Genomic DNA, 24,655 nt, shown 5'->3' with positions numbered 1-24,655 from the left:
ATTTATTTTATAGTGCACACAATCTAAGATACTGTTTTGTGAACTCACAAGGAAATAAGCACACTGTTATAGCTCACAAGAAGATAGAAAAGAAAATTATACCTGCTTGAATATTTCTCTCTTTGTCTTCCAACTGTATATCAAGTGCTTGATGAATTTTTATTTGGATAAGCTCATTTTTGTTTTGATCTTCACTATCTACTTTCCCAACAGCAATTGGCTGTGCTTTATTGGCCATAAAACTTTCAATAGCATATTGGTTCCTTTTATATCTGGCCTTCCCAATGTAAGGACTTTCACCTGGTGCATCATCCAGCTCCACACCCTGAAACAAACATTTAGCAAGTTAATTGTCCAGGTTTGCTAGCTCATTTATTTAAAGCCAAAGCAAACTTCCACCCACCCCTACTACCAAGTTTTGTGCCCCTTTTAGAAAGGAGAAATTTAGACTAACTTGATAATTTCATATCCTCCAGTCCACATGCATGGGTTATAAACACCAATCAGCAGATGAAGACAGAGACTAACAGGTTTGCTGATATCCCTTATAGGCAACTGTGTTGACATCAGCCTACTAATATCCTCTAACAAACTAAATATAGTTTACCAAACTCCCTTCCCCCCCCAACCAGGGGGCTTCAAAGAGAGAAACAGAAGAAAACAACATCCTAGTAGAATTAAACGTACTTGAGAAACTGTTTAAATGGACTTTTGCTCTTCACATAAAAATGGATGAGAGCTTCTTCCTAAAATATGAGCCAGATGAAATCATGTTTGGCAGAACAGGAAGGGCAAGACTTACCCAAGGCAAGTCTTGCCTCACAAATCTGCTTCACTTTTTTGAAGGAGTTAATAAACATGTGGATAAAAGGTGAACCGGTAGATGTAGTATACTTGGATTTTCAGAAGGTGTTTGATAAAGTTCCTCATGAGAGGCTTCTAGGAAAAGTAAAAAGTCATGGGATAGGTGGCGATGTCCTTTCGTGGATTGCAAACTGGCTAAAAGACAGGAAACAGAGTAGGATTAAATGGACAATTTTCTCAGTGGAAGGGAGTAGTCAGTGGAGTGCCTCAGGGACCTGTATTGGGACCCTTACTTTTTAATATATTTATAAATGATCTGGAAAGAAATACGACGAGTGAGATAATCAAATTTGCAGATGACACAAAATTGTTCAGAGTAGTTAAATCACAAGCAGATTGTGATAAATTGCAGAAAGAGATCTAGGCGTCATAGTGGATAACACATTGAAATCGTCGGTTCAGTGTGCTGCGGCAGTCAAAAAAACAAACAGAATGTTGTGAATTATTAGACAGGGAATAGTGAACAAAATGGAAAATGTCATAATGCCTCTGTATCGCTCCATGGTGAGACCGCAACTTGAATACTGTGTACAATTCTGGTCGCCGCATCTCAAAAAAGATATAATTGCGATGGAGAAGGTACAGAGAAGGGCTACCAAAATGATAAGGGGAATGGAACAGCTCCCCTATGAGGAAAGACTAAAGAGGTTAGGACTTTTCAGCTTGGAGACGAGACGGCTGAGGGGGATAGAGGTGTTTAAAATCATGAGAGGTCTAGAACGGATAGATGTGAATAGGTTATTTACTCTTTCGGATAATAGAAAGACTAGGGGGCACTCCATGAAGTTAGCATGTGGCACATTTAAAACTAATCGGAGAAAGTTCTTTTTTACTCAACGCACAATTAAATTCTGGAATTTGTTGCCAGAGGATGTGGTTAGTGCAGTTAGTATAGCTGTGTTTAAAACAGGATTGGATAAGTTTTTGAAAGAGAAGTCCATTACCTGCTATTAAGTTCACCTAGAGAATAGCCACTGCCATTAGCAACGGTAACATGGAATAGACTTAGTTTTGGGGTACTTGCCAGGTTCTTATGGCCTGGATTGGCCACTGTTGGAAACAGGATGCTGGGCTTGATGGACCCTTGGTCTGACCCAGTATGGCATAGTCTTATGTTCTTATGGTCCTGGACTGGTTTGGTATGGCTGGATTTAAAGAAAGAAAATTATCAGGTAAAACTTTCTCCTTCATCTTCTTCCAGCCAGACCAGTCCAGATATATGGGATGTATCCAAGTTACCTCTAAAGTGGATGGAATACTGCCACTCTTAAAACTTCTGAGCCAAAGGAAGCTTCTTCCCTGGCTCAGACATTCAGTTGATAATTTTTCGCAAATGAAAGTAAGGAAGACCAAGTTGCCTCTCTGCAAATTTCTAGTGGTGAAATTAAACAGAGTTCCACCCATAAAGCTGCTTGCACCTTTGTAGAATGTGCCCTAAAGATTTTGGGCAACACTAGACTTTGTCTGCGTAGGTCACTCCGATCAGTTCCTTAATCCAATGCGCCAATGAAACATTTTGAAGCTAGGTCTACCAAAGAGCACAAACAAATAATCTGATTATCTGAAACAAATGGTTACTTACTGAAAAATAATTCTTACATTCAAATAACAATGTTGAGAATATTCTTCCCCAAATGACACCTTGCAAAAGAAGAAAGACACCACCTGATTAACATGAAAGGCTGAAAGCACCTTGGGATGCAATGGAGGAACCTTCTTGTTTGAGATGAACAAAAAAAGGTTCTCTGCATGAAAGTGCCTGAATTTTGAAATCTGTCTAGCCAAACAGATTGCCATCAAAAATACAGTTTTAAAACTGAGGAGCTTGATCAAAACCTCCCTCAAAGGGAGCAAAAAGATAGATCAATTCCAAGAAAAGATAGATCAATTCCAAGAAAAGATTGAATTCCTTACTGGAGGACTGATGTGTTTAATTCCTCTAAGGAAATAATACATAGTAACATAGTAATGACGGCAGAAAAAGACCAAAATGGTTCATCTAGTCTGCCCAGCAAGCTTTCCAAGGTAGTAACTGCCGCTCTGTGCCGGTTAAGCTTTTTTATTTATTCCCATCCTCTAGCCTTTTAGGGATCCATAGTGTTTATCCCATGCCCCTTTGAAATCCTTCACAGTTTTAGTCTTCACCACTTCCTCTGGAGAGGATAAGGGCCTGCTTAACACATGACTTCTGTAAAGGAAATTACTGCTACCTGCACCTTCAGAGAACCGAACACCAAAACTTTCTTCAGATCGTCCTGCAAAAACTCCTACACGTAAGATATCAAAGCACCTTTGGGAGAAATTAGTCTTATCAGCATATTAATCCTAAAAATTCCTCCAAACCCTCACACAGACTTCCTTCCTACAAAGCAAAAGGGTTTCCATAATCGCCTATAATAGCCTTTTAAATCAAACGACTGCCCAAGGGCCAAGCCATAAAACATAATCGAGCCAGATTCATACTACACTGGACATAAGAATGGCAGACCATAGCTCTGAAGCAACCACAACAGACCAGGGATGATGTAACCAATTGGGAGTCACCAAAATTACAAGACCCCAATGCTTTGAGATCTTCCCCAGGACCCTGCTTACTAGGTGCCACAGGGATAATACACATAGGATATCCTTTTCCGGCCAGGACTGTATCAAGGCATCCAATCTAGAGTATCTCCTTTCCTTCCCTTGACTGAAAAATTTGTCCATCTTCGCATTCTTGTTGGTCACCATCAGATCCATCACTGGCTTCCCCCATCTGAACTCAATCTGAGCAAATACATTTTGCCACAGAGCCCATTCTCCAGGATCCAGGGAGGTTTGGCTGAAAAAGTTTGCCTATGAGTTCTCCACTTCCACTATGTGTGAAACAGAAATTACCATTGCATGTCTTTCTGCCCACATCAACAGAAGTCTTGCTTCCTCTGACACCCGAAGATTTTTGATTCCCCCCTTAGTGATTAACATATACCACTGCTGTCACATTGTCTGAGAAAATCCTGACTGCTTGATCCTGAAAGAGAGATGCAAACTGTAGGAAAACCAAACTTATTGGTTTGGTTTCTAAGAGATTGATGAACCACTTAGTCTCTTCTGCCATGCAAATCCCATGAACCACCAGACCTTGACAATGGCCTCTCCCCAACCCAATAGGCTGGCATCCATCATCACTATTAACCAAGAAGGAGAATCCAACTCCACTCCCATTTCCAAATTTTTGGTTACAAGCCACCAACTCAAGCTCAATCTTTCCTGTTTCATAACAGAAAAGCTAATTACATAATCTTGTGACAGATGATCCCATCTGGAGAGCAAAACTTCCACAAAGGTGCATGTAGGCTCTTGAGCTGGGAACCAGATCCAAAGTCACCGCCGTAGATCCCAACACCTGCAAATATCTCCACACCATAGGTCTCCTGATTTCCAATGAGGACCACATTTGACTTTGCAGGTTTTGGATCCTCAGCACTGTTAAGCAAACATCTCATATCCAAGCTTCCAAATATTCTAGGATTTAAGAGGGCAGTAACTAGCTTTTGGCAAAATTTAACACTCAGCCCAGTTCCTGCAACAACCAAACCATTCTGGTTGTAGCTGCCTCATTTTCCTGGGCAGTTTTTACATGGATTAACCAGTTGTCCAGATAACAATGAATCAAAATCCCTTCTCAGCACAGGAAAGCTGCCACTACAACCATCACTTTGGAAAAGATTTCTGGGGCTGTGGCTAATCCAAAGGGAAGGGTATGAAATTGAGAATACCCTCCTTGCATTGCTGATGACTTTCCTTTATGAAAATGTGCAGATACATCTATGTCAGAACCAAAGACATTAGGAATTTCCTTTGTCTCACCGCCTCTATGGAGACTTCATCCTGACATGAGACACCTTCAGAGCCTTGTTGACCTGCTTCAAGTCTAGAATAGGACAAAGTGTCCCTTACTTCTGGCGACCACAAAATAAAATTAAATACAGATCAAGACCCACTGTGCAGTCGGGATCAGAATTACCACCCCTATGTGAAATAGCCGATCAAGTGTTATTCTGACTTCCTCTCTTTAGGGCACAATGACAAGGGGAAGCCAAGCCAAAAATGTGTTTAAATAGAACAGGAAAACTCCAAAGCATACCCTTCTCAGACTATGCTCAAGATCACTGGTCTGAAGTGATGTGGATCTATCTCCAGTAAGAGTTTGATAATCGATGCCAATTACCTGATTCAGAGGGTAGGCCCCTATATCTTCATTGGGAGCTATGGAAGGTTCCTGCAGTCCCTGAGCTTCCTTTCTTACTTCTCTTCCTGGAGTTACAAGAGGACTGGAACCTGCTAAAACAGGGGTGGGCAAGTCCGGTCCTCGAGGGCTGCAAACCAGTCGGGTTTACAGGATACCCCTAATGAATATGCATGAAATAGATTTGCATACAACTGAGCAGTGTGTATGCAGGTCTCTCTCATGCATATTCATTAAGGATATCCTGAAAACCCGACTGGTTTGCAGCCCTCGAGGACCGGAATTGCCCACCCCTGTGCTAAAAAGTCAAGATCTCTGCCTATTTGAAGACCAACCTGATTTATTGCTCTTCAAGTCTCAAAAACGATTCTGGGGTGGCATCTGATGAGACAACCCTTTCAGTTTATCCTCCAGAAGTCTAGGTACTTTAGATTCTCGCCAGGATTTTGTCATCTTCTCTAGCTCTTCCCCAAAGAGCAGAACCCCCTTGAATGGTAGTTTAGCCAATTTGGTCTTAGAAAAAGCATTTGCCAACCAGTTTTGTAGGACAGAATAGAGGCCATAATCCTGGCCAAAGAGCATACCAAATCAAAGAATGTTTCTGTCACAAAAACTGCTCCTGCTTCCATCTGATTTGCCTCATCCAGAACTAAACACTTGCCTTCTAAAGGACCTTTCTGTATGTGCTGAGAGAGATGCAATCCTGCCCTGGCTACTATATAACTACGTATTACAACCTGAAGCCTCAAAGGCTTGCTTTAGAACAGCCTCTATGTTCCTGGCCTGTGTGTCCTTCAGAGCTGCTTCTCTTTCCTCAGGGCTAGTAATCTTCCTCATTACTGAAAAATTGAGTGCATCCACTTTTGGGACCTTCATTTTCTCCCTTTTCTGAGAAACAAGGAGATATAGTTTTGCAAAAGCTCGACTTCCCTTAAAATTGGCTTTGGGACAGCCCCATTCCAAGAAGATCAAGTTCTTGACCGATCTGTGCAATGGAATGGACTTATTAGGCTTTTGCAAGTTTGTCATAAATTGGGTGCTCTGTCGAGCTAAGACCTTCCTCTCCTTTCTCTTCCGCAATGTTTAGCAATCATAAAGATTGAGACATCAATGAAGAAAGCTTTTCCTTGTGAAACAAATGGAACATTGCAGATCCATGTTCCTCCTCAGGGGGTTACTCCCCCTCCTCTAACACACCCTCGCTGTGTTTCTTAGGGTTCTAAGATCCACCAGAGACCCAACTGACCTGGATTTCCCTTCCTCCAGTTCTTCATCCTTCTCATCTTCTTATGCCCAGAACCCCAGAATTGAAACTCTGGGAATGGTAAACCAAAGAGGAGGGCCTCAATGCTGAATTCTGCGCTATGCAGAAAGCCCAATGTAAACATTTCAGGAACTCTGTGGAGACAGTTCAGGCAGAGGGAGGAGCTGCTTTGGAAAATGCAGGAGAAGCTGTCCTTTTAAGGAGGTGCAGTAAGCACAACCCCAGAGAAACCAGCTGTTGTGTCATGAAATGCATAAACAAGGAGGGAGCCCCGGATCCAAATTGCATGACTCTGTTGCTTCAACATGGCTGCTTTTCCTGCCATGGCAGCAAACCCACTGGCAGGCATAGGCTGAGCCATCCATTCCACCAGTGTGGTCCCCCTCCCACCCAAGGGCTGCCTTTTCATAGAAACTTAGAAATGATGGCAGAAAAAGACCAATCTGCCCATCCAGTCTGCCCAGCAAGCTCCCACACTTATTTTCCCATACTTATCTGTTTCATCAACAACCAAGTTCAGGGCCCCTGTTGGTAACTGTTTGATTCAAATTTCCTGCCCTCCCCTGTCATGGATGCTGAGAGTAATGTTGGAATTGCATCAAAGGCAAGCATAAGGCTTAATGGTTAAGGGTCGTAACTGCCACATCAAGCAAGTTACCCTGATGCTTATTTACCCCGACTGCACAGATCAATGCCTTGTGGATGTAGTCTGAATGTAAATCTTGTTTTCCACATTTCCCCCTGCCGTTGAAGAATAGGTGTATTCAGTTAGTGAAATAAATTGTACGTAATACCTTTTCTATCTTTCAATCTATTTCTACTACTAACTAAACTTCCATAAGCAGCTTCTTTGCCAATTGTTATGCTACAGAAGTGCTATAAATGGTATAAAAATAAACAAACCTACCACTTTTGTTTGCCGGTGGTATATTAATATAAACATTGACAGTAGAGAATATTAAAACAGTGGGCCGCTGTGATGCGTCTGTCCTATCATACAAAGCAAAAGCATACTTTCTAAGGCAAGAATGTGTTATCTATTCTTGTAGGTGAATCCACTTGGATCCCCCGACATGTCCTGAAAACGTGGTCACAAAAGTTAATGGAAGGAGGAAATAAAGAGAGACGTACGATATGTAATCATATAAGCCTACTTTTCTTCCTTCAGAAAGCAGGCTAAAAATATTTATAAATGTTATGATGTTTCAGAATGTAACTAAACAGATAAAGACAACAGTATATGACAATCATTCTCGAGGTTACACATCAAACCCTTAGTAGAAATGGCATGGAAGGTTACTCCATGGTTTTAATAAAATCAAGTGTAGTAGGTTCAGCTTTTTTTTCACTTTCATGAGTACAAAGTAATGGACATTAATGCACTATAATAAATGTAAGGAAAAAAAGATCTAGAAGCTCTTACCTCTGATGGATAATAACCCAGAGGTTCAAACTTGGCATCAATCTTATAGAAGGCCAATTCCTGTTCCAGCTCATACTCCTTCTGGCAAGCACGTGTTAACTCCAGCGTCTTCTGCTTTAGCTAAACCAACAAAATATATTGTGTATTCATCAGTGAATTAGTTTGCTGTTCTCTTATACAAACTAGAATTTATCAGTTAAGCTAATTAGCTCAGATTTTCAAACAAAAACATCACCAGAAAATGGTTCAAGAGCATGACCATAAAATACTTTGGATGAGCACACAAAAACACAAAACTACCACCGCAAATGATCACATGAAGGACTTTTCAAATTGCAGTAGGATCAATAAAGATTACTGAAATGTGTTACTTAGGCACTGAACATAGTTATGAAAATTTACGGTGCTCAACATGATTAACAACATATTTTAAAACAAAAGCAGCCAATTTATGCTCTATAAACATACCAAGGTTAATCTAGTCAAAGAGTGCATCAGGTAACTATGAATTAACTGGATAAACCCTAGCTTTTAAAATTTCCCACTCAGGGAAATTACTTGGCTAAAATTTAACCGGATTTAAAAAAAAAGGCAGGGTGGGGATGTGGCTAAAATGTATCCAGCTAGCACAAATATTCAGCACTAACTGGATAAGCTTAGCTGAGTAAGTCTGGTAGGCATAAATGCTGTCCTGAAGTTACTCAGGTAACTTTACTGGTATATATTCAACAGAACACCTACCTGGCTGTGTTCCACTGAATATCCAGGTAAACTTACTCAGGTAACTTTCCTGTTCCCTGGCTTACTCAATATGAGACAACAGGGTGAGATGCCAGTATCAGATTCAAAACATATTTGAAACTAAGGGGGTCATTTATCAAAATGTGCTAAGGCATTTTCCCATGCGAAAAGCCCCGTTAACGCATGCAATAGCACCATATCATATGGTGCGATGCAAATTTGGAAAACAGGAGGAGGAGTTTGGAGCGGGCTAGGTTTGCCTGTCTGTGAAGAGCTATTGCATAGACTTAACGCCGATTTTAACCTCACCTTTTTGAATAGCGTTAAGCTGTGCGATAGCTACTGTGACCGGGCGGTCAAGTTTTATCGCCTTTCGCGATGTCTATTTTAGGTGAATTGAAGCTCCCAGAGCATCTGCCTAGCCATCTGGGGGGGGGAGAGAGAGAGCGAGCGCAAGAGAGAGAGACTGGCCATAATGTCATCTCCCTAGATAGGTATTTGTATCCCTATGGTAGGCCCACCTAGTAACTCGAGGTGAGGGTTAGGTATTAGTGTAGGGGGTTAGGGGCCACTTTGACATTGAAAGTGAGACGTACGAACAGAACAGTGGTCTCTTGTGAAGATTTGATGACCTTCGGAGTGAGGAAACTCACTCCAAGATGAGATTTGGGCAATGTTCTCTCCACCTAGCTTGATGGAATGTCAAAGTGGCCCCTAACCCCCTACACTAATACCTAACCCTCACCTCGAGTTACTAGGTGGGCCTACCACAGGGATACAAATACCTATCTAGAGAGATGACATTATGGCCAGTCTCTCTCTCTCTCTCTCTATCCCTTCCTCCAGATGGCTAGGCAGATGCTCCGGGAGCTTCAATTCATCTAAAATAGACATCACAAACTGTCAAAGTGGCCCCTAACCCCCTACATTAATACCTATACCTGACATTGAAACTTTACCGCCCGGTCACGGCAGCTATCGCACAGCTTAACGCTATTCAAAAAGGCGTAGTTAAAATTGGCGTTAAGTCTGTGCAATAGCTCTTCGCAGACAGGCAAACCCAGCCCGCTCCTAACTTCTCCTGTTTTCCAAATTTGCATCGCATCATACGATATGGTGCTATCGCATGCGTTAAACACGTTTTCACATGCAGTAAGGGCCTATCGCATGCGTTAAACACGTTTTCGCATGCAGTAAGGGCCTATCGCATGCGTTAAAGGGGCTTTTCGCATGCGATAAGCCCTTAACGCATATTGATAAATGACTCCCTTAGTTTCAAATATGTTTTGAATCTGATACTGGCATCTCAACCTGTTGTCTCATATTGAGTAAGCCAGGGAGCAGGAAAGTTACCTGAGTAAGTTTACCTGGATATTCAGGTAAACTGAATATATATATGTGTGTGTATTTTACATTGGACTTTTAACAAAAAAAAAATCACAGTTTGGTAATCGATTTTTTTTTTTTTTTTAAGTTTCAGCCCAGCAGTTTTATTCTACAAATTTGGGCTTCCAACTTAACTGGAACTGACCTCTGTTGAATTACAGCGTCATGGGTCTTCATTTGCAATTACCCAGGAATTTTTCCCCTCATATCTCCCTCACCCCCAAATTACTTAGTCCAATTAGTCCAGCAACAATCCTCTGCTTTGGGCCAAATATTGTATCACCTTCTGAACATGGTAAATTGGACCTGGAGTTTGGCTACCAGGCATCACTGTTGAGCAATGATTGGAACTATCTCCTCCTAAGGGCTGTAAACACTGCCTCTGCAGCATTCCCTGCCCCAGCTGACCTGGAAAATCTAACATAGGTCCATCTGTATGGTGATGCCACCAAGCAGGCCCATCATGGACTGCTTTAATACCATGGCAACATTATAGTGGATTCCATTTATAAAAGGTTAAAAAAAACAACACTAGGGGAAACATTTTTTCATGTCTCAGTATTCCTTCTTTATTAGCAATTCTTATTTAAAAATGTTATAAGGATCCTTTTGGTCTACAGAAGGAAAAATATGTGTACCATATCAAAAGGTCTAATATTTATCAGTACTACTTCCCACACATCTGCTATTTTACCTTTCTGTTTCACATCAGGGGATATGGGTGTGACTTCAAAAGTAAATTATTTACTTTGGAAGAGAAGAGAGAGACTGCAGAGTATCTCACTCAACTATAGTTCTTAATTATTTTTCTCCAGTGAATTATATAACTGCACTGCTGAATATTTGTTTAGATGATTGGGGAAATTGCAGTCCATCTGCATACTTCTTTCTGCTAGCCTCCTTGGTCATGTACCATACCATCATCTCTGTTTCCTGTGGCTCTACTACATCTTTTCTTGCTAACGCTAAAATCAAATATATAGTCCCCAATTTTAGTCCCTATTACAATCAGCTACAATCATCTATCCCCATTTTGTACATTATTCATCTTAGCAGCCATTGTCTTTTGCACTGTTCACTACTTGAACTTCAAAATATTTTTCTTCCAATTCTCATCATGGTTATCATACCTTCCCTTCTCTTCTCCATATTCTCCTGCACCCCTCAGCTGAGGATAACAACCCCAGTGCTGGTCCTCTAAGGCAACTCTCACCTTATTTGTGCACATCAAGCAGTTACCCTTCAAACTTATCCCTATTCCCTTCCTTCCTTCCTCATATTCCCTGTGGAATGCTTGCTGTATTTGCAACAAGCTTATCTACATTCATGATGGTTTGTTTTTATAAAAATTAAGTATATTGTATTGTACCCTTCCTCAGAATGTATTGGAGGGGCAGATAATAAACACTTTTAAATAAATAACTTCTCTCTCATATACTCTCCATCTTTTGATTTGACTGAGGCTTAGCTTTGCCCGGAGGATGGCCATGGAAAGCGTCCTCTCTCCCATACACCTAACTTGATTGGCTGAGGTAGTAGTGTTGGGCTGCTATTCTCCCTCTCCTTTAGGTTTCACCCCCTTCTTCTACCTTAATCCCATTCCTTTTCTTCCTTTGTGGTCCACTACCTCTCCAGATAGCTATCTTTTTATCAATCCCGTGATAAGTCCCCCTCTTCCTTTACCGCCGACCAACTCCTGGCTTTCCTTCTTCTTGAAACTATCTTCCCCTTCACTCATTCCTCCTCTGACTCCTATCCCTCAACCTCATTTCACCTCCAACTAAGCTCTAGTACATCTACTCATCAACTTGGCCATTGTCTTGATCAAGTCATTTCCTCTAAATACTTCTCCACTTCACTTCTCCTTTCTGGCCAACACTTAACCACCCTCCCCAGTCTCAACCAGTCTCCACCAATACATTTAGGAATCTTCAAGCTATTGTCCCTTGCATCCTCTCCACCACTGTCTCATCTCTCCTCTCCTTCAATATGTCAAAGTCTATTTACAAGGCAGTTTCTTCTTATACCACTATATCCTCCTCTGCTTTGGACACTCTTGCTCCTCCCCCTTCCTCATCCTAAAAAACACGTACTAAAAAACTTCAGCCTGGCTCATCGCCAGAATTTGCTCCTTATGTTCCTGTGTCTCCTCTGCAGAGCATCTCTGGAAATCTCACGCCCATACTGACATACATTGCAAATTCATTCTGACTTCATACATTGCAAATTCATGTTGACCTCTTTATAGGCTGCTATTGCACTGGCCAAGCAAGACATTTATGTCCATTTCATAAACTCCTCTGCTTCCAACCCTTGTCATCTCTTTACCATATTCATGTCCCTCCTCAAACTACCTCTACCTCCAACCTCACTTCACACTCTGCCAAAACTATGGCTTACTACTTCTATGACAAGGTTCGCAAGATTAATATTGAGTTAGTCACTTGGTCATCTCTATCTTCCACCTCCCCCACTTCATTTGTCTCCTTCCTTTATCCCCTGCCAACCTTTAATCCTTTTCTGAAATAACAAGGGAGAAAACATGCATCATCTCTCCTCCTCCAAACTCACTACCTGTTTCCTTACCCAATTCCCACCTAGCTCCACAATTATATCTCCCCTTTGTCATCCCCTCCATCTGTCACATCCTCAATCTATTACTTTCTACTGCAACTGTTCCAGCTCAAAAAAAAAAAATCTTCATTGCACCCTACCTGCCATGCTACCTACTGTCCCATTCCATCCTCCCTTTCATATCTAAACTACTTGAATGAGCTGTTTGCCTCTGCTGTTTTAACTTTCTTTCATCTTAAACCATTCTCTTTTCACTCCAAACTGGTGTTCTCCAAATTCCACAAAAAACAGCCCTTGCTAAAGTCTCCAGCAAGCTGTTCTTAGTCAGATCCAAGGGCCTTTACTCAATCTTTATCCTCTTTGACCACCTCTCTGCTTTCAACACCTGTTGATCACTCCTTAATAATCTCCTCTCACCTGAATTTTGGGACTCCATCTTGTCTTGGTTCTCTTCTTACCTCTCCCATTGCATTTTTAATGCATGCTCCAGTGGATCCTTCTTCATTGCTATCCCAGGGCTCTGACTTAGGATATCTTTTCTCCTTATATATTTTTTTCATTGGTGTTCTGATCTCCTTCCATGGCTTTTAATACCATCTTTATGTTTATGATTCCTAGATCTATACCAGAAATCCAGTCAAAAATCTCAGCCTGTTTGTCTGATATCGCCACCTGAATGTTCCACTGCCATTTTAAACTTAAAACATGGGCAAAAGAGAACTTGTTATCTTTCCTCCTGAACCAATACCCCCCTCTCCTTTATTTTTGTAGATGAACAGTCACATCCTTCTGATCCCATCAGCCTGTAACCATGGATTTATCTTTGACTTTTCTCTCTTTTTCTAAGCACACCCAAAAACTGCTAAAATGTTTCTTTCTCTATATCACCACTAAAATGGAGAAATTACTTACCTGATAATTTCCTTAGTGTAAACAGATGGACTCAGGACCAGTGGGTTTATGCTTCCTTGCCAGCAGATGGAGATGGAGCAAGCTGACATCACAGTTTACATAACCCGATAATCAGAACTAGACTCAACAAACCATAAACATTGAACTCACATAAGATTCTATGTTCTGTCCCCATTAATGGGTACATGTTTGTGTCTGTATATAGTGCAGCCCACCTGTGTTTACCACAGCCCCTCCTTCCTAGTATTTGTGACACTTTCTGTAACCCAGCATAAAAGTCTGAGAGCCCTGCCTTTAAGAGGGAGTTTGCCTTTAACAGAAACCCCCTCCCTTCATGTTCCCTCCTGAGTCACTGGGTCCTGGGCTCTCTGCTATTGGTTCTCGCCCCTTACCTCAGCCTGAGGAGATTTTCTCCGGTATTCATTCCATGACGGTGGGTCTGTCTCAGCTGGGCCAGTAGAGAACTCAAGTGCCTGTAACCTTTGTTACATGAACAGCCTTTTACGTTCCTCCTACTGCTTAATTATAAGACTAATCAGCTTCAACCCCACGTTGTCCTTCCCTGCGTCCCAAGATACTTCACCTCCCTTCCCCTGCCTTCCTCCAGCTACAAGGATTTCTGCCAGAGGCATAGACGTTTGAAAACAACTCTTGTAAGTAATGAGAAGTTATCTTTACAATAAAGATTTCAAACATAAAGATCCTTGTTTTGAAGACTGATTGGGTGGAACGTTAGCTGCTTTGGATGAGGGAACTTTGAAAGTTTCTGTGAAACAAGCAGTATAAAAGCTGTACAGAGAAAGGCTTTACAGTTAAGAACTGTATATTCTAGGTACCCCAAGCTAGGGACTGGATGAACACTTGCCAGTAATCCCTTGGGACCCAAAGCCCCACAGGAGGACTATTGACACACTCATGCGGCAGCCAAGGGCGGGAAGCTGAGTTTGTCTATACTAAGGAAAATGAAATTATCAGGTAAGTAATTTCTCCATTTCCTAGCACGTAGACAGATGGATTTAGGACCAGTGGGATGTACCAAAGCTACTCCCCAACAGGGTGGGAGGCTGCCCGTGGTCCAGTTAATGCCACACATGCAAAGACTGCATCCTCCTGGGCCTACATATCCAGACAATAAAACCTGGAAAAAGTGTGTAAGAAGGACCACATCGCAGTTCGGCAGATATCGACGGGAGTCAACACACTAACCTCCGCCCATGACACTGCCTGAGTCCTAGTGGAATGAGTCCTAACCTGAGTAGGCAAAGGCTTTCCAGTAATCACATACGTGGCCGTGACCATCTCCTTAATCCAACAAGCTATGGTAGCCCGCAAAGCCAGAGTGCCCTGCTTACTCCTGCCATGTAGGACAAACAGGTGATTCGTCTTTCAAAAAGACTCAGAGACCTCAAGATACCGCGTGACAAAACACTTAACATCCAAGGAGTGCAAATCAGTCCATCTCCTTGCCATCCCTGACCTTATCCAGGGGTGGCAAGGAGATGGACTGATTCAAATGAAAGTCCTAGACTACCTTGGGCAAGAAGGATGGAAAAGTACGCAGGTGTAATGCCCCCAGAGTCAATGCCTGCAGCTCAGAAATCCAACACGCAGAACACATAGCCACCAGGAACACAGTCTTCAAAGTCAACAAATGTTTTACTTTATTTATTTATTTAAAATATTTTCGATACTGTCATTAAGTTATATACCATCACAACGGTTTACAATAAGACACAAGTATTAATGTTAAAAAATTGAAAGAGGGTAATACGTTATACAAAAGTGCCAACAGGGTTCCGGTTACAAAAAATTCCAATATAACGACTATTTGATGAATGACATATGTCTTGTCCTTTTAATACATGTATCATAGTTTATTTACATGTAATTCTCTCTTGTTTTTATCTAAGGTTATCAGTGAGTCTTAAAAAAAAAAAGTTGTAAGGAAAGGCTACATAGTGGTCGGAACGTAGGGCCTGCCAAAAAGTCCAGCACCAAATTAAGACTCCACATGGAACCGGTAACCTCAAGGGAGGCCTAAGGTGCTTCGCTCCCTTCAAAAAAACAGCCTATATCAGGATGAGACGACAAGGAAACTCCATTCACCAGGCCTCTAAAAAAAGACAAGAGCTGCAACCTGCACCTTCAAGGAATTAAAGGTCAAGCCTTTATTCAATCCATCCTGCAAAAAATCCAGAATGAGAGGGATCTTAACTGAACGAGGAAGAACTCCCTGCTCCTTACACCAGACCTCAAAAACTCTCTGCGAGCGCGGAGTAAAGTGGCAATCACCGCAGAGGAATAACTACGTTTTAACTGGCGAGCCCTCTCAAGGGCCAAACTAAAACAGAATCGAGTCGAATCCTTGTGAAGAACCGGTCCCTGCTGAAGCAGATCCATGTGCAGCAGAAGATGTAGGGGGCCTCCACCAGGAGTTGTCACAAATCCACATACCACAGATGCCTTGGCCAGTCCAGCACCACCAGGAGTACTAGTCCCCTGTGGCCTTTGATCTTGCGAATTAGCCTGCCCAGCAAGAGCCATGGAAGAAAGGCATAAAGCAATCTGTCTTCCAGCCAAACCTGTATGAGAGCATCTATTCCCAGGGATCATGGATCTCTCCTGCAACTGTAGACGCGAGGAACCTTTGCATGTCAAGAATTCGCCAGCAAGCTAGGAACAGAAGGCCCCAGAGATCCACAATCAGCTGAAATGCCTCAGCTGATAACACCCACACTCCTGGGTTCAGACTTTCCCTGCTGAGAAAGTCTGCTCTTACATTGTCTTTTCCTGCAATGTGAGAGGCCGAGATCATCTGCAGATGACCTTCCGGCCATTCCATCAGCTGGTCTATTTCTTGCAACACTTGCTGGCTCTTGGTTTCTCCTTGGTGATTGATATAGGCCACCGTCGTCGCATTGTCAAACATCACAGGAGCCGCTTGATTCCACAGCTTGTGGCTGGATTGCAAGCATACCAGCCATACCGCACGGGCCTCCAGGCGACTGATGTTCCAGCGGGACTCTTCAGCATTACAACACTCCTGGGCTGTTAACTCCAGAGAGTGAGTCCCCCAACCATGGAGACTCTCATCTGTCATGAGTACAACCAGACCGGAGAGGACAAAGGAACTCCCTTTCTCAGATTATCATCCTGCAACCACCACTGAAGGCGGGAGATTTCCATCAGCAAGTGGAGCTGAACCGCATAATCCTGAGACTGCGGGTTCCAACGAAATAGCAAAGAGTGCTGAAGAGGACGCATATGTGCCTTTACCCACGGCACCACTTCCAAGGTAGCTGCCATCAAACTGAGTACCTGTAGGTAGGCCCACATCGTTAAGCATATAGTATTCATTAACTGATGCACTTGAGATATCAATATCTGGATCCAAACTTCCAGTAGGAAAATTCTATCCTGTCCCATGTCGAAACAGAACCTCAGATACTCCATTGACTGGGATGGTTGAAGATGGTTGAAGATTGCTCTTGTTCAGATTCACCACCCAACTGAGCTCCTGGTGTGTCACCAGGTGGCTCTCTTTCTGAGACTTAGCTCAAATCAGCCAGTCGTCCACATACAGTTGCACCAGGATTCTTTCTTTCTTTTTGCAAGGCCGCCGGTATCACCACCATAATCTTTAAAAATTGCTTCGCTGAAACCCTTACTAAAAAAGCCAACCTGGACCCAGCCAACCCTGTAAATTTACGCCCCATCGCTAACCTACCTTTTATAGCTAAACTAATGGAAAAGCTTGTCAACCTCCGTCTCACTGACTACCTTGACTCTCACAATATTCTATACCCTTCTCAGTTCGGATTCAGGAAACGCCTAAACACAGAATCCCTCCTTCTTTCTTTAACGGACAACATCCTGATGGGCCTTGACAAGGGACAATCATACCTTCTAGCCCTACTCGATATTTCCGCAGCGTTCGACACGGTAAATCATGCCATCCTCATCAACCGTCTAATGGAAACAGGCATCTCTGGCTCGGCACTACTCTGGTTTAAATCCTTTCTGAACAACAGGCACTACAAAGTTAAAATAAACGACAAAGAATCCCACCCCATTCCCTCAAAACAAGGAGTACCACAAGGCTCTTCACTTTCCCCTACCCTGTTCAATATATATCTACTCCCTCTATGCCAGCTACTCAATAGCCTCAACCTCACCCATTTTATATATGCGGACGATGTGCAAATAATAATCCCCATCTCGGACCCCATCTCCTCTACTCTAAATTTTTGGAACAACTGCTTAGACGCCATCAACAGTCTTCTCTCGAGTCTCAACCTGGTCCTAAATATGTCCAAAACGGAACTCCTGGTTATCTCCCCTAGCAATAACAACCCCTTCTCCAATAATGCAATTATCCCACTAGCAAGCCAGGTCAGAGACCTTGGGGCCACCCTGGACTCTAGAATGAATTTCAAAAAATTCATTAATGCTACAACCAAAGAAGGCTTCTTCAAGCTACAAGTCTTGAAGCAACTAAGACCGCTCTTACACTTAAAGGATTTCTGTTCAGTGCTTCAAGCCATACTGTTTTCAAAGATCGACTATTGTAACGCTTTACTACTCGGTCTCCCCGCTTCTTCTACCAAACCTCTACAGATGCTGCAAAATGCAGCGGCCAGGATCCTTACAAACACACGGCGCAAGGACCATATCACTCCAATCTTAAAAATCTTACACTGGCTTCCCATCCAATATAGAATACTTTTCAAAGATCTCACTATCATCCATAAATCCGTCTACCAGCAATCCACACTCCAACTCACCTTCCCTCTTGAACTACATTCTTCTGCAAGGCCGATCAGAACTGCCTACAAATGTTCGCTCAAGGCCCCCCCCCCCCCCAACAAATCCTCGGTCCACAACTCCACTCACAAGCGAGCACTTTCGACTGCAGGTCCACTACATTGGAATTCGCTTCCCCAAGACTTACACCAGGAACAATGCCATCTTACATTCAGAAAGAAACTGAAAACCTGGCTGTTCGCACAAGCCTACCGTTGAAGGAACCTCTTTCAACCAACACAGACTCTCACCCTCGACCTCTCCCTAATCCCTCCCCCCCTCCCTTTCACCTCCCCTCCTCTCCTCCTCCCTCTGGACATACCATGTTATGCCCCTAGGACAAATCTCTGTTTTATGCATCACTAATATATTGTTTTTTGTTGAATTTATTTATCACTCTCCAATTGTTACAGTTTAAAATCTGTCCTGTCTTCCTTCCCCCATGTTTTACGCTCCCTGTTTAATGTAACTTTACTTTCGATCTAGATGTTAATTGGTTTCCCCCTGTTCTATTGTAAACCGGTACGATAAGACCTGGTCTTGAGTATCGGTATAGTAAAAGAAGTTAAATAAATAAATAAATAAATATCCAGGTGTCCTGAGATTGTTCTGAATTAGCAGGAGGCGGGGTGGTTTGCTTGGAACTTTCTCCTCTCTCAGTCACATACCAGCGCTCTCTCTCACACTGGCTCTCAATGACACACCTATACACACATGCTCTCAGTACTCACATATACACATGTTTTTTCTCTCTCACTTATATAGGCTCTTAATTACACATTTACACACATGCTGTCTATCTTTTCACGCTTACACACACACACACACACAGGCTTTCAATCACATAAATACATGCTGTCTTTTTCTCTCACACACAGACTCTCATTCACATGCTTACAAACATGTCCTCTCTTTCTCTCATTTACACACAGGCTCTCAATCACATACTCACATGCTCCATCACCTAAACCAGCTCTCAATCACACACAGACACACATGGTCTCTCTCTTACTTATACACACAGGCTCTTAATCATACATACACATGATTTCTCTCACACACAAAGGATCTCAATCATACACACATACTCTTTCACACAAACAGGTTTTCAATCACAAACTTACACATACAGGTTCCCAATGGTAAACTTACATTCATGCTCTCTCTCTCTCACAGGCAGGCTCTCAATCACAGACATACTCTCTTTCACATATACAGGCTCTCAATCATTCACATACATGCAATCTCTCACTCACACACACACAGGATCTCAAACACACATGCTTGCTCGCTCATTCACTCTCTCTCTCCCACCCCCACCCCGGAAACTCACGGCAGCAGCAGCCTCCTCCCAACGCTAACCTCCTTCATTTTCAGCCCTCGCGGAGGAGGAGTCCCATCGGCCGTGGTTGAAGCTCTTCATTTTCCTCTGAGCCGCGCTGCAGTCTTCTTTTCGTCAGACCGACGCAGACCACACTAGCGTGGCCTCTTCTTGCCGCACACGCACCCGATGCTCTCCACTTCCTCTTCCGGGCCGCGGGGGGGGGGGGGGGGAAGAAGAGAGCATGCCGGTGCCGCCGACTCCAGCTATTCTGCCGCGTTCCGCCCGGGCTGACAGCATTTTAAGCCCGGGCGGAGGAGGACCGGAGAGCAGCTGGGTCAGCGGGGGACTGGAAAGTGTGGCGACACTTGTCTGCGAGCCAGATGCAGCCCTCAAAAGAGCCATATCTGGCTCGCGAGCCATGGGTAGCCCTGATGTAGAGCATTTGGATTTTCAGAAGGCGTTTGACAAAGTCCCTTATGAGAGGCTTCTAATAAAACTAAAAAGTCATAGGATAGGAGGTGATGTCCATGAAGTTAGGAAGTAGCACATTTAAGACTAATTGGAGAACATTCTTTTTTACTCAATGCACAATTAAGCTCTGGAATTTGCTGCCAGAGGATATGGTTAGTGCACTTAGTGTAGCTGGGTTTAAAAAAGATTTGGATAAGTTCTTGGAGGAGAAGTCCATTAACTGCTATTAATCAAATTGACTTAGGGAATGGCCTCTGCATGGGATCTTCTTAGGGTTTGGGTACTTGCCAGGTTCTTGTGGCTTGGTTTGGCTTCTGTTGGAAACAGAATGCTGGGCTTGATGGATCCTTGGTCTGACCCAGCATGGCAATTTGTTATGTTCTTAATGTCCAACCCCTTTAAAATTTGCCTCTGAGGTATCCCATTCCAGATCAATCGAATCCTAGATGGCATCCATCACCGGAAAAAAAACAAGAGACTTTATGTAAGGAAACCAAAATGAGATTCTTCCTCGGCTCTGACATAGAGCTGAGGAAGAATCACCCAGCTGTTTCAAGGCCTGGGAAATCAGGTCCTGCAGTTCATTTCTATGAATGAGTCACAACATGGTTCATTATGGTTCCAGCCCTGGAGGAATTTCTCCATCTTCCAGGGAATCCGGATCAACCTCATCCAGAGCCATCAGGATTCCTGTCGGGAATACCTGCAGAGAGCCAGGGTAAGCACCAATGCTTAAACATAGGACTGGAAGAGGGAGGAGCCACTGGCTGAGGGTCAGACCAGACAGAAATGGGGGAAATGCCTGAAGAAAGGCTTATAAGACTTGAAAAAATTCCACCCAAGAAAAAGCAGCCGGGTGCAGACCAAGCCCAGAAGAACTGGAGGTGGTCCCACAGAGCTGCTCTTGCCAGCAGAGGAGCCAGTCAAGGAGAACCAAGATCTGGTGTCCCCCCAGTCAAGGCCATGACCAACCCATCATCAGAATGGGAAGAGCCAGGCTTAACAAAATCTAAGGAAGACAACTCTCCCTGAGCATCTGAGTAGCGCTGACACAGCTTTGAAGCCAGGTTAGGCTGAGAAGCCCTAATATGACAGGCATCACAAATAGGAAGACGCTTAGGTTTCTTGCCTACTGGCGCCATCATTATGGTAAACATGTGTCGGAATGGTTCGTGCTCAAAAATGAAATGCGCCCAAAAAATAAGCTCCTAGAAGAAAGTGCGGCAAGGCACATGCACAACACATGTGCTAAGCGTATAAAAACGTTTGTGCACGTAAAAACCACGCCCAAAAACAGAGCACACAATGTGTGTACATAGCCGACACACTGCACACACTGACAACCTATAGAGGGCAGCAGAACATGCACAAGAGCATATGAAAATGGCCGCAGCCTACCACGTGGCATGCAAGAAAAAAGTCTAAGTGCGTGGCCTAGCCCTCTGGGGGCTGCTCAACCCATCAGGCTACTCAGTTCCCCAACGTCGGCACAATGTGCAGAGAACGGAGACCAGAGGAAGTCTTGAAACCCCTCTAACTCTCTCTGATTCAGGTAAAATGTTCTTTTTTTTTTTTTTTAAACCTTACCTAATCTCAACGCTTACCGGCTGAGTTCAGAGACAGCCTCTGGCTGCGGGGGGAGAGGGTATCTGCCGTCACCACCACACTGTCTCCTGCACCCGCTTGCCTTTCAGGTGAACTAGCAGCTAAGTCCATGCCGAGAAACCCAGCTACGGGACCAAGGCACACCTCTGAGGGATCATGGAAGTCAATCCAGGAATTCTCAACTGGAGGAGGGACCTATAGATATCACCGCAGAAGAGTGGGGCTTTCTTTTCCTGAATTTAGAATTCCAAATTTCTCCTTTCAAAAAGCTCAAAACAATCCCCATAGGGAGATGCACATCCACCATCTGCTGGAGATGGAGAATACTGGCAGGCTGGGGTCACTGCAGGGTTATGTATTCTGTGTTGTCAGCTTGCTCAGTCTCCATCTGCTGGCAGGGAAGCATAAACCTACTGCTCCTGAGTCCATCTGTCTACATGCTACAAAACCCATCCTTTCTGAACATACCACAAACTCTTAACGATACTCTCATCCCATCCTGCTTAGAGTGCTACAACCTGATCCTCAGATCTCCCACTGAACCATTTTTACCCACTACAAGCTATTCAAAAGCTGTGCAACTTATCTTCTGCCACTGAAGAACCTCAATATAACTCCCTTTCTTATGTCATTACATAAGATACTGCAAGTACATTCATTCTGCATCTCATTGCTTCACCTCCCTTATCTTTTCCTACTCACCTTTTGTGAACTCCATTCACTGGGAAATCACTTACTTATACCCTTCTCCTCCATCACCAACTCCAGATTCTATGCTTTCCACCTTGCTGCTCTGTACCCATGGAATAGACTTACTGAGTCACTAAATCATACACCCTTTCTAGCTCTGTTCAAATGCACCCTAAAAATCCATCTTTTTGAGGCCACTTTTACATCTTAATTCCTGCTTCTTCTGATCATCCCCTTGTTGTTTTTAACTATTTTACATAATAAACGAAACTCCCTAAGCTGTCCTGTTTGTCTGCCTTGGAAAGGCTGTAAGCTCTATAACCAGGGACTGTCCCTTATGTGAATCTGTATGGTGTTACTTATGTCTAGTAGCACTACAGAAATGATTAGTATTAGTATTAACATTTATCATTTTACAGAAGCCCAGCATGTGATCTTTGCCAGCTTTTCATGATGAGTACCTGAAAGAGTGCATGCAGTACAGCTCCAACAGGTAGTAATAGGCAGGACTAAAAAAAAAAAAAAAAAAAAGACACAGAAAAAAGGGGGGTGGGAGGGGACTTCAAATTTTTAGAGGTTGCAGTACCTAGTATCATGCAAAAACTTAATGTCACAATGAAGAAAATGGAAAATTTTAGGAAAATAGGAATCTTAAGCAATCCATGCAAACTTCTGCATTATTTCACATGTAAAAAAGATGTTTAAGATCATTCATCCATGCACATAGTATGCCAAATATGAAACTATGCATTTAGGAACTACCTTTACTGAGGAATAAAGACTCAGCAGAAAGGGTGTTGTGAAAAACCAAGATACAAGCTAGAGAGAGAAAGGAGCAAGCAAAGACGGTCACTTGACGGCGCAGGTTATCTAATGAAATCTGCTGCTGTAGTATCCTTATAGCAATAACAATGTATTCATATGATTCTGTGGCTTTGAGATTTATCAAAATGTAATTATCTCTGGTTTATGTCATACTGTGCATTTCCATCAAGAAATGATAGCTCTTTCAAAATTTTTAAAAAGCAAATGTTGCTTACCTGTAACAGGTGTTCTCACAGGACAGCAGGATGTTAGTCCTCACATATGGGTGACATCACAGGATGGAGACCAATCATGTAACACTTTTGTCAAAGTTTCTAGAACATTGACTGGCACCTACTGGGCATGCCCAGCATGGCACTAAACTTGTAGCCAGCAGGGGTCCCCCTTCAGTCTTGTTTAAAGCTACAGGAAGTGCCAAAAAATAAAATAAGAAAACGTAATGAACCCAACACCACGGGGTGGCGGGCGGGTTTCGTGAGGACTAACATCCTGTCCTGTGAGAACACCTGTTACAGGTAAGCAACATTTGCTTTCTCACAGAACAAGCAAGATGGTAGTCCTCACATATGGATGAGTACCGAGCTGAGGATATCCGAGAAATGCACCAAATGAACCCAGGATGTGCAAAAGGCACTAGGACTGGGGTGGAATTTGGTAGAGGGCATCCTGAATCCTAACGGGCAGGCGAAGGGTGTTGGTACGTTAAGTTGTAAAAAGGTTGCGCAAGATAGACTGGCCAAGGATGGAATTTTGTCTTCCGGCCTTGTCTAAGCAATAATGGGCTGTGTAAAGGTATGGAGAGAACTCCAGGTAGCAGCCCTGCAAACGTCAGGAAGCGGCACAGAGCAGAGATGTGCTACTGAAGTCGCCATGACCCTCAAAGAGTGTGCTTTAACACGGTCTTGAAGTGGAATGCCTGCTTGCTGATAGCAAAAGGATATGCAGTCTGCTAACCAGGAGGAGAGAGTCTGCTTACCCACACGCTGCCCCAATTTGATGAAATGGAAAGAGACAAATAAATGAGTGCTTTTCCTAGGGCAGCTGTACGGTCTAGATAGAACGCTAGAGCCCGTTTACAGTCAAGGATATGCAGAGCCTGTTCTCCTGGACTGGAGTGGGGCCTGGGAAAAAAGGTAGGTAGTATAATGGATTGATTAATGTGAAACTCTGATACTACCTTAGGGTGAGTGCGGAGTACTGCCCGGTCCTGCAGAAGTTTATTGTAAGGCGGATAGGTAACTAGGGCCTGTAACTCACTAATTCTCGAGCAGATGTTATTGCCAAAAGAAAAATCACTTTCCACGTGAGATAGCGAAGATCACAGGATTGGAGAGGCTCAAATGGTGGTTTCATGAGCCAACCCAAAACCAAATTGAGGTCCCAAGAAGGGGCTGGAAGTCAGAGTGGAGGCTTGAGGTGAAGCAAGCCCTTCAGAAAATGTGTTATAAGAGGCTGTACTGAAATAGGAACGTCCCCGATACCTTTATGGAAGGCGGCCACCACACTAACATGCATTCTGATGGAGGAAGTTTTTAGACCCGACTC

At 43.3% G+C, this 24,655-nt stretch overlaps 1 protein-coding gene across 4 annotated transcripts in view; it reads right to left on the bottom strand.

Moving 5' to 3' along the window:
* CNTRL (centriolin) overlaps window positions 1-24,655 on the bottom strand; it is a 402,596-nt gene that overhangs the window by 344,709 nt on the left and 33,232 nt on the right. For all 4 annotated transcript variants that reach the window (XM_029610804.1, XM_029610805.1, XM_029610806.1 and 1 more), the window contains 2 exons: window positions 7,780-7,899; window positions 103-325 (listed from right to left, as the gene is read on the bottom strand). In XM_029610804.1, the coding sequence (XP_029466664.1) occupies window positions 103-325; window positions 7,780-7,899 (343 nt within the window). The remainder of the gene's footprint in view (window positions 1-102; window positions 326-7,779; window positions 7,900-24,655) is intronic.

Source organism: Rhinatrema bivittatum, chromosome 8, assembly GCF_901001135.1.
Source record: "Rhinatrema bivittatum chromosome 8, aRhiBiv1.1, whole genome shotgun sequence".
NCBI classification, from domain to species: Eukaryota; Metazoa; Chordata; class Amphibia; order Gymnophiona; family Rhinatrematidae; genus Rhinatrema; species Rhinatrema bivittatum.
Note: the sequence above shows the minus strand (reverse complement) of the source record. Positions and strands in the feature narration are given on the sequence as shown.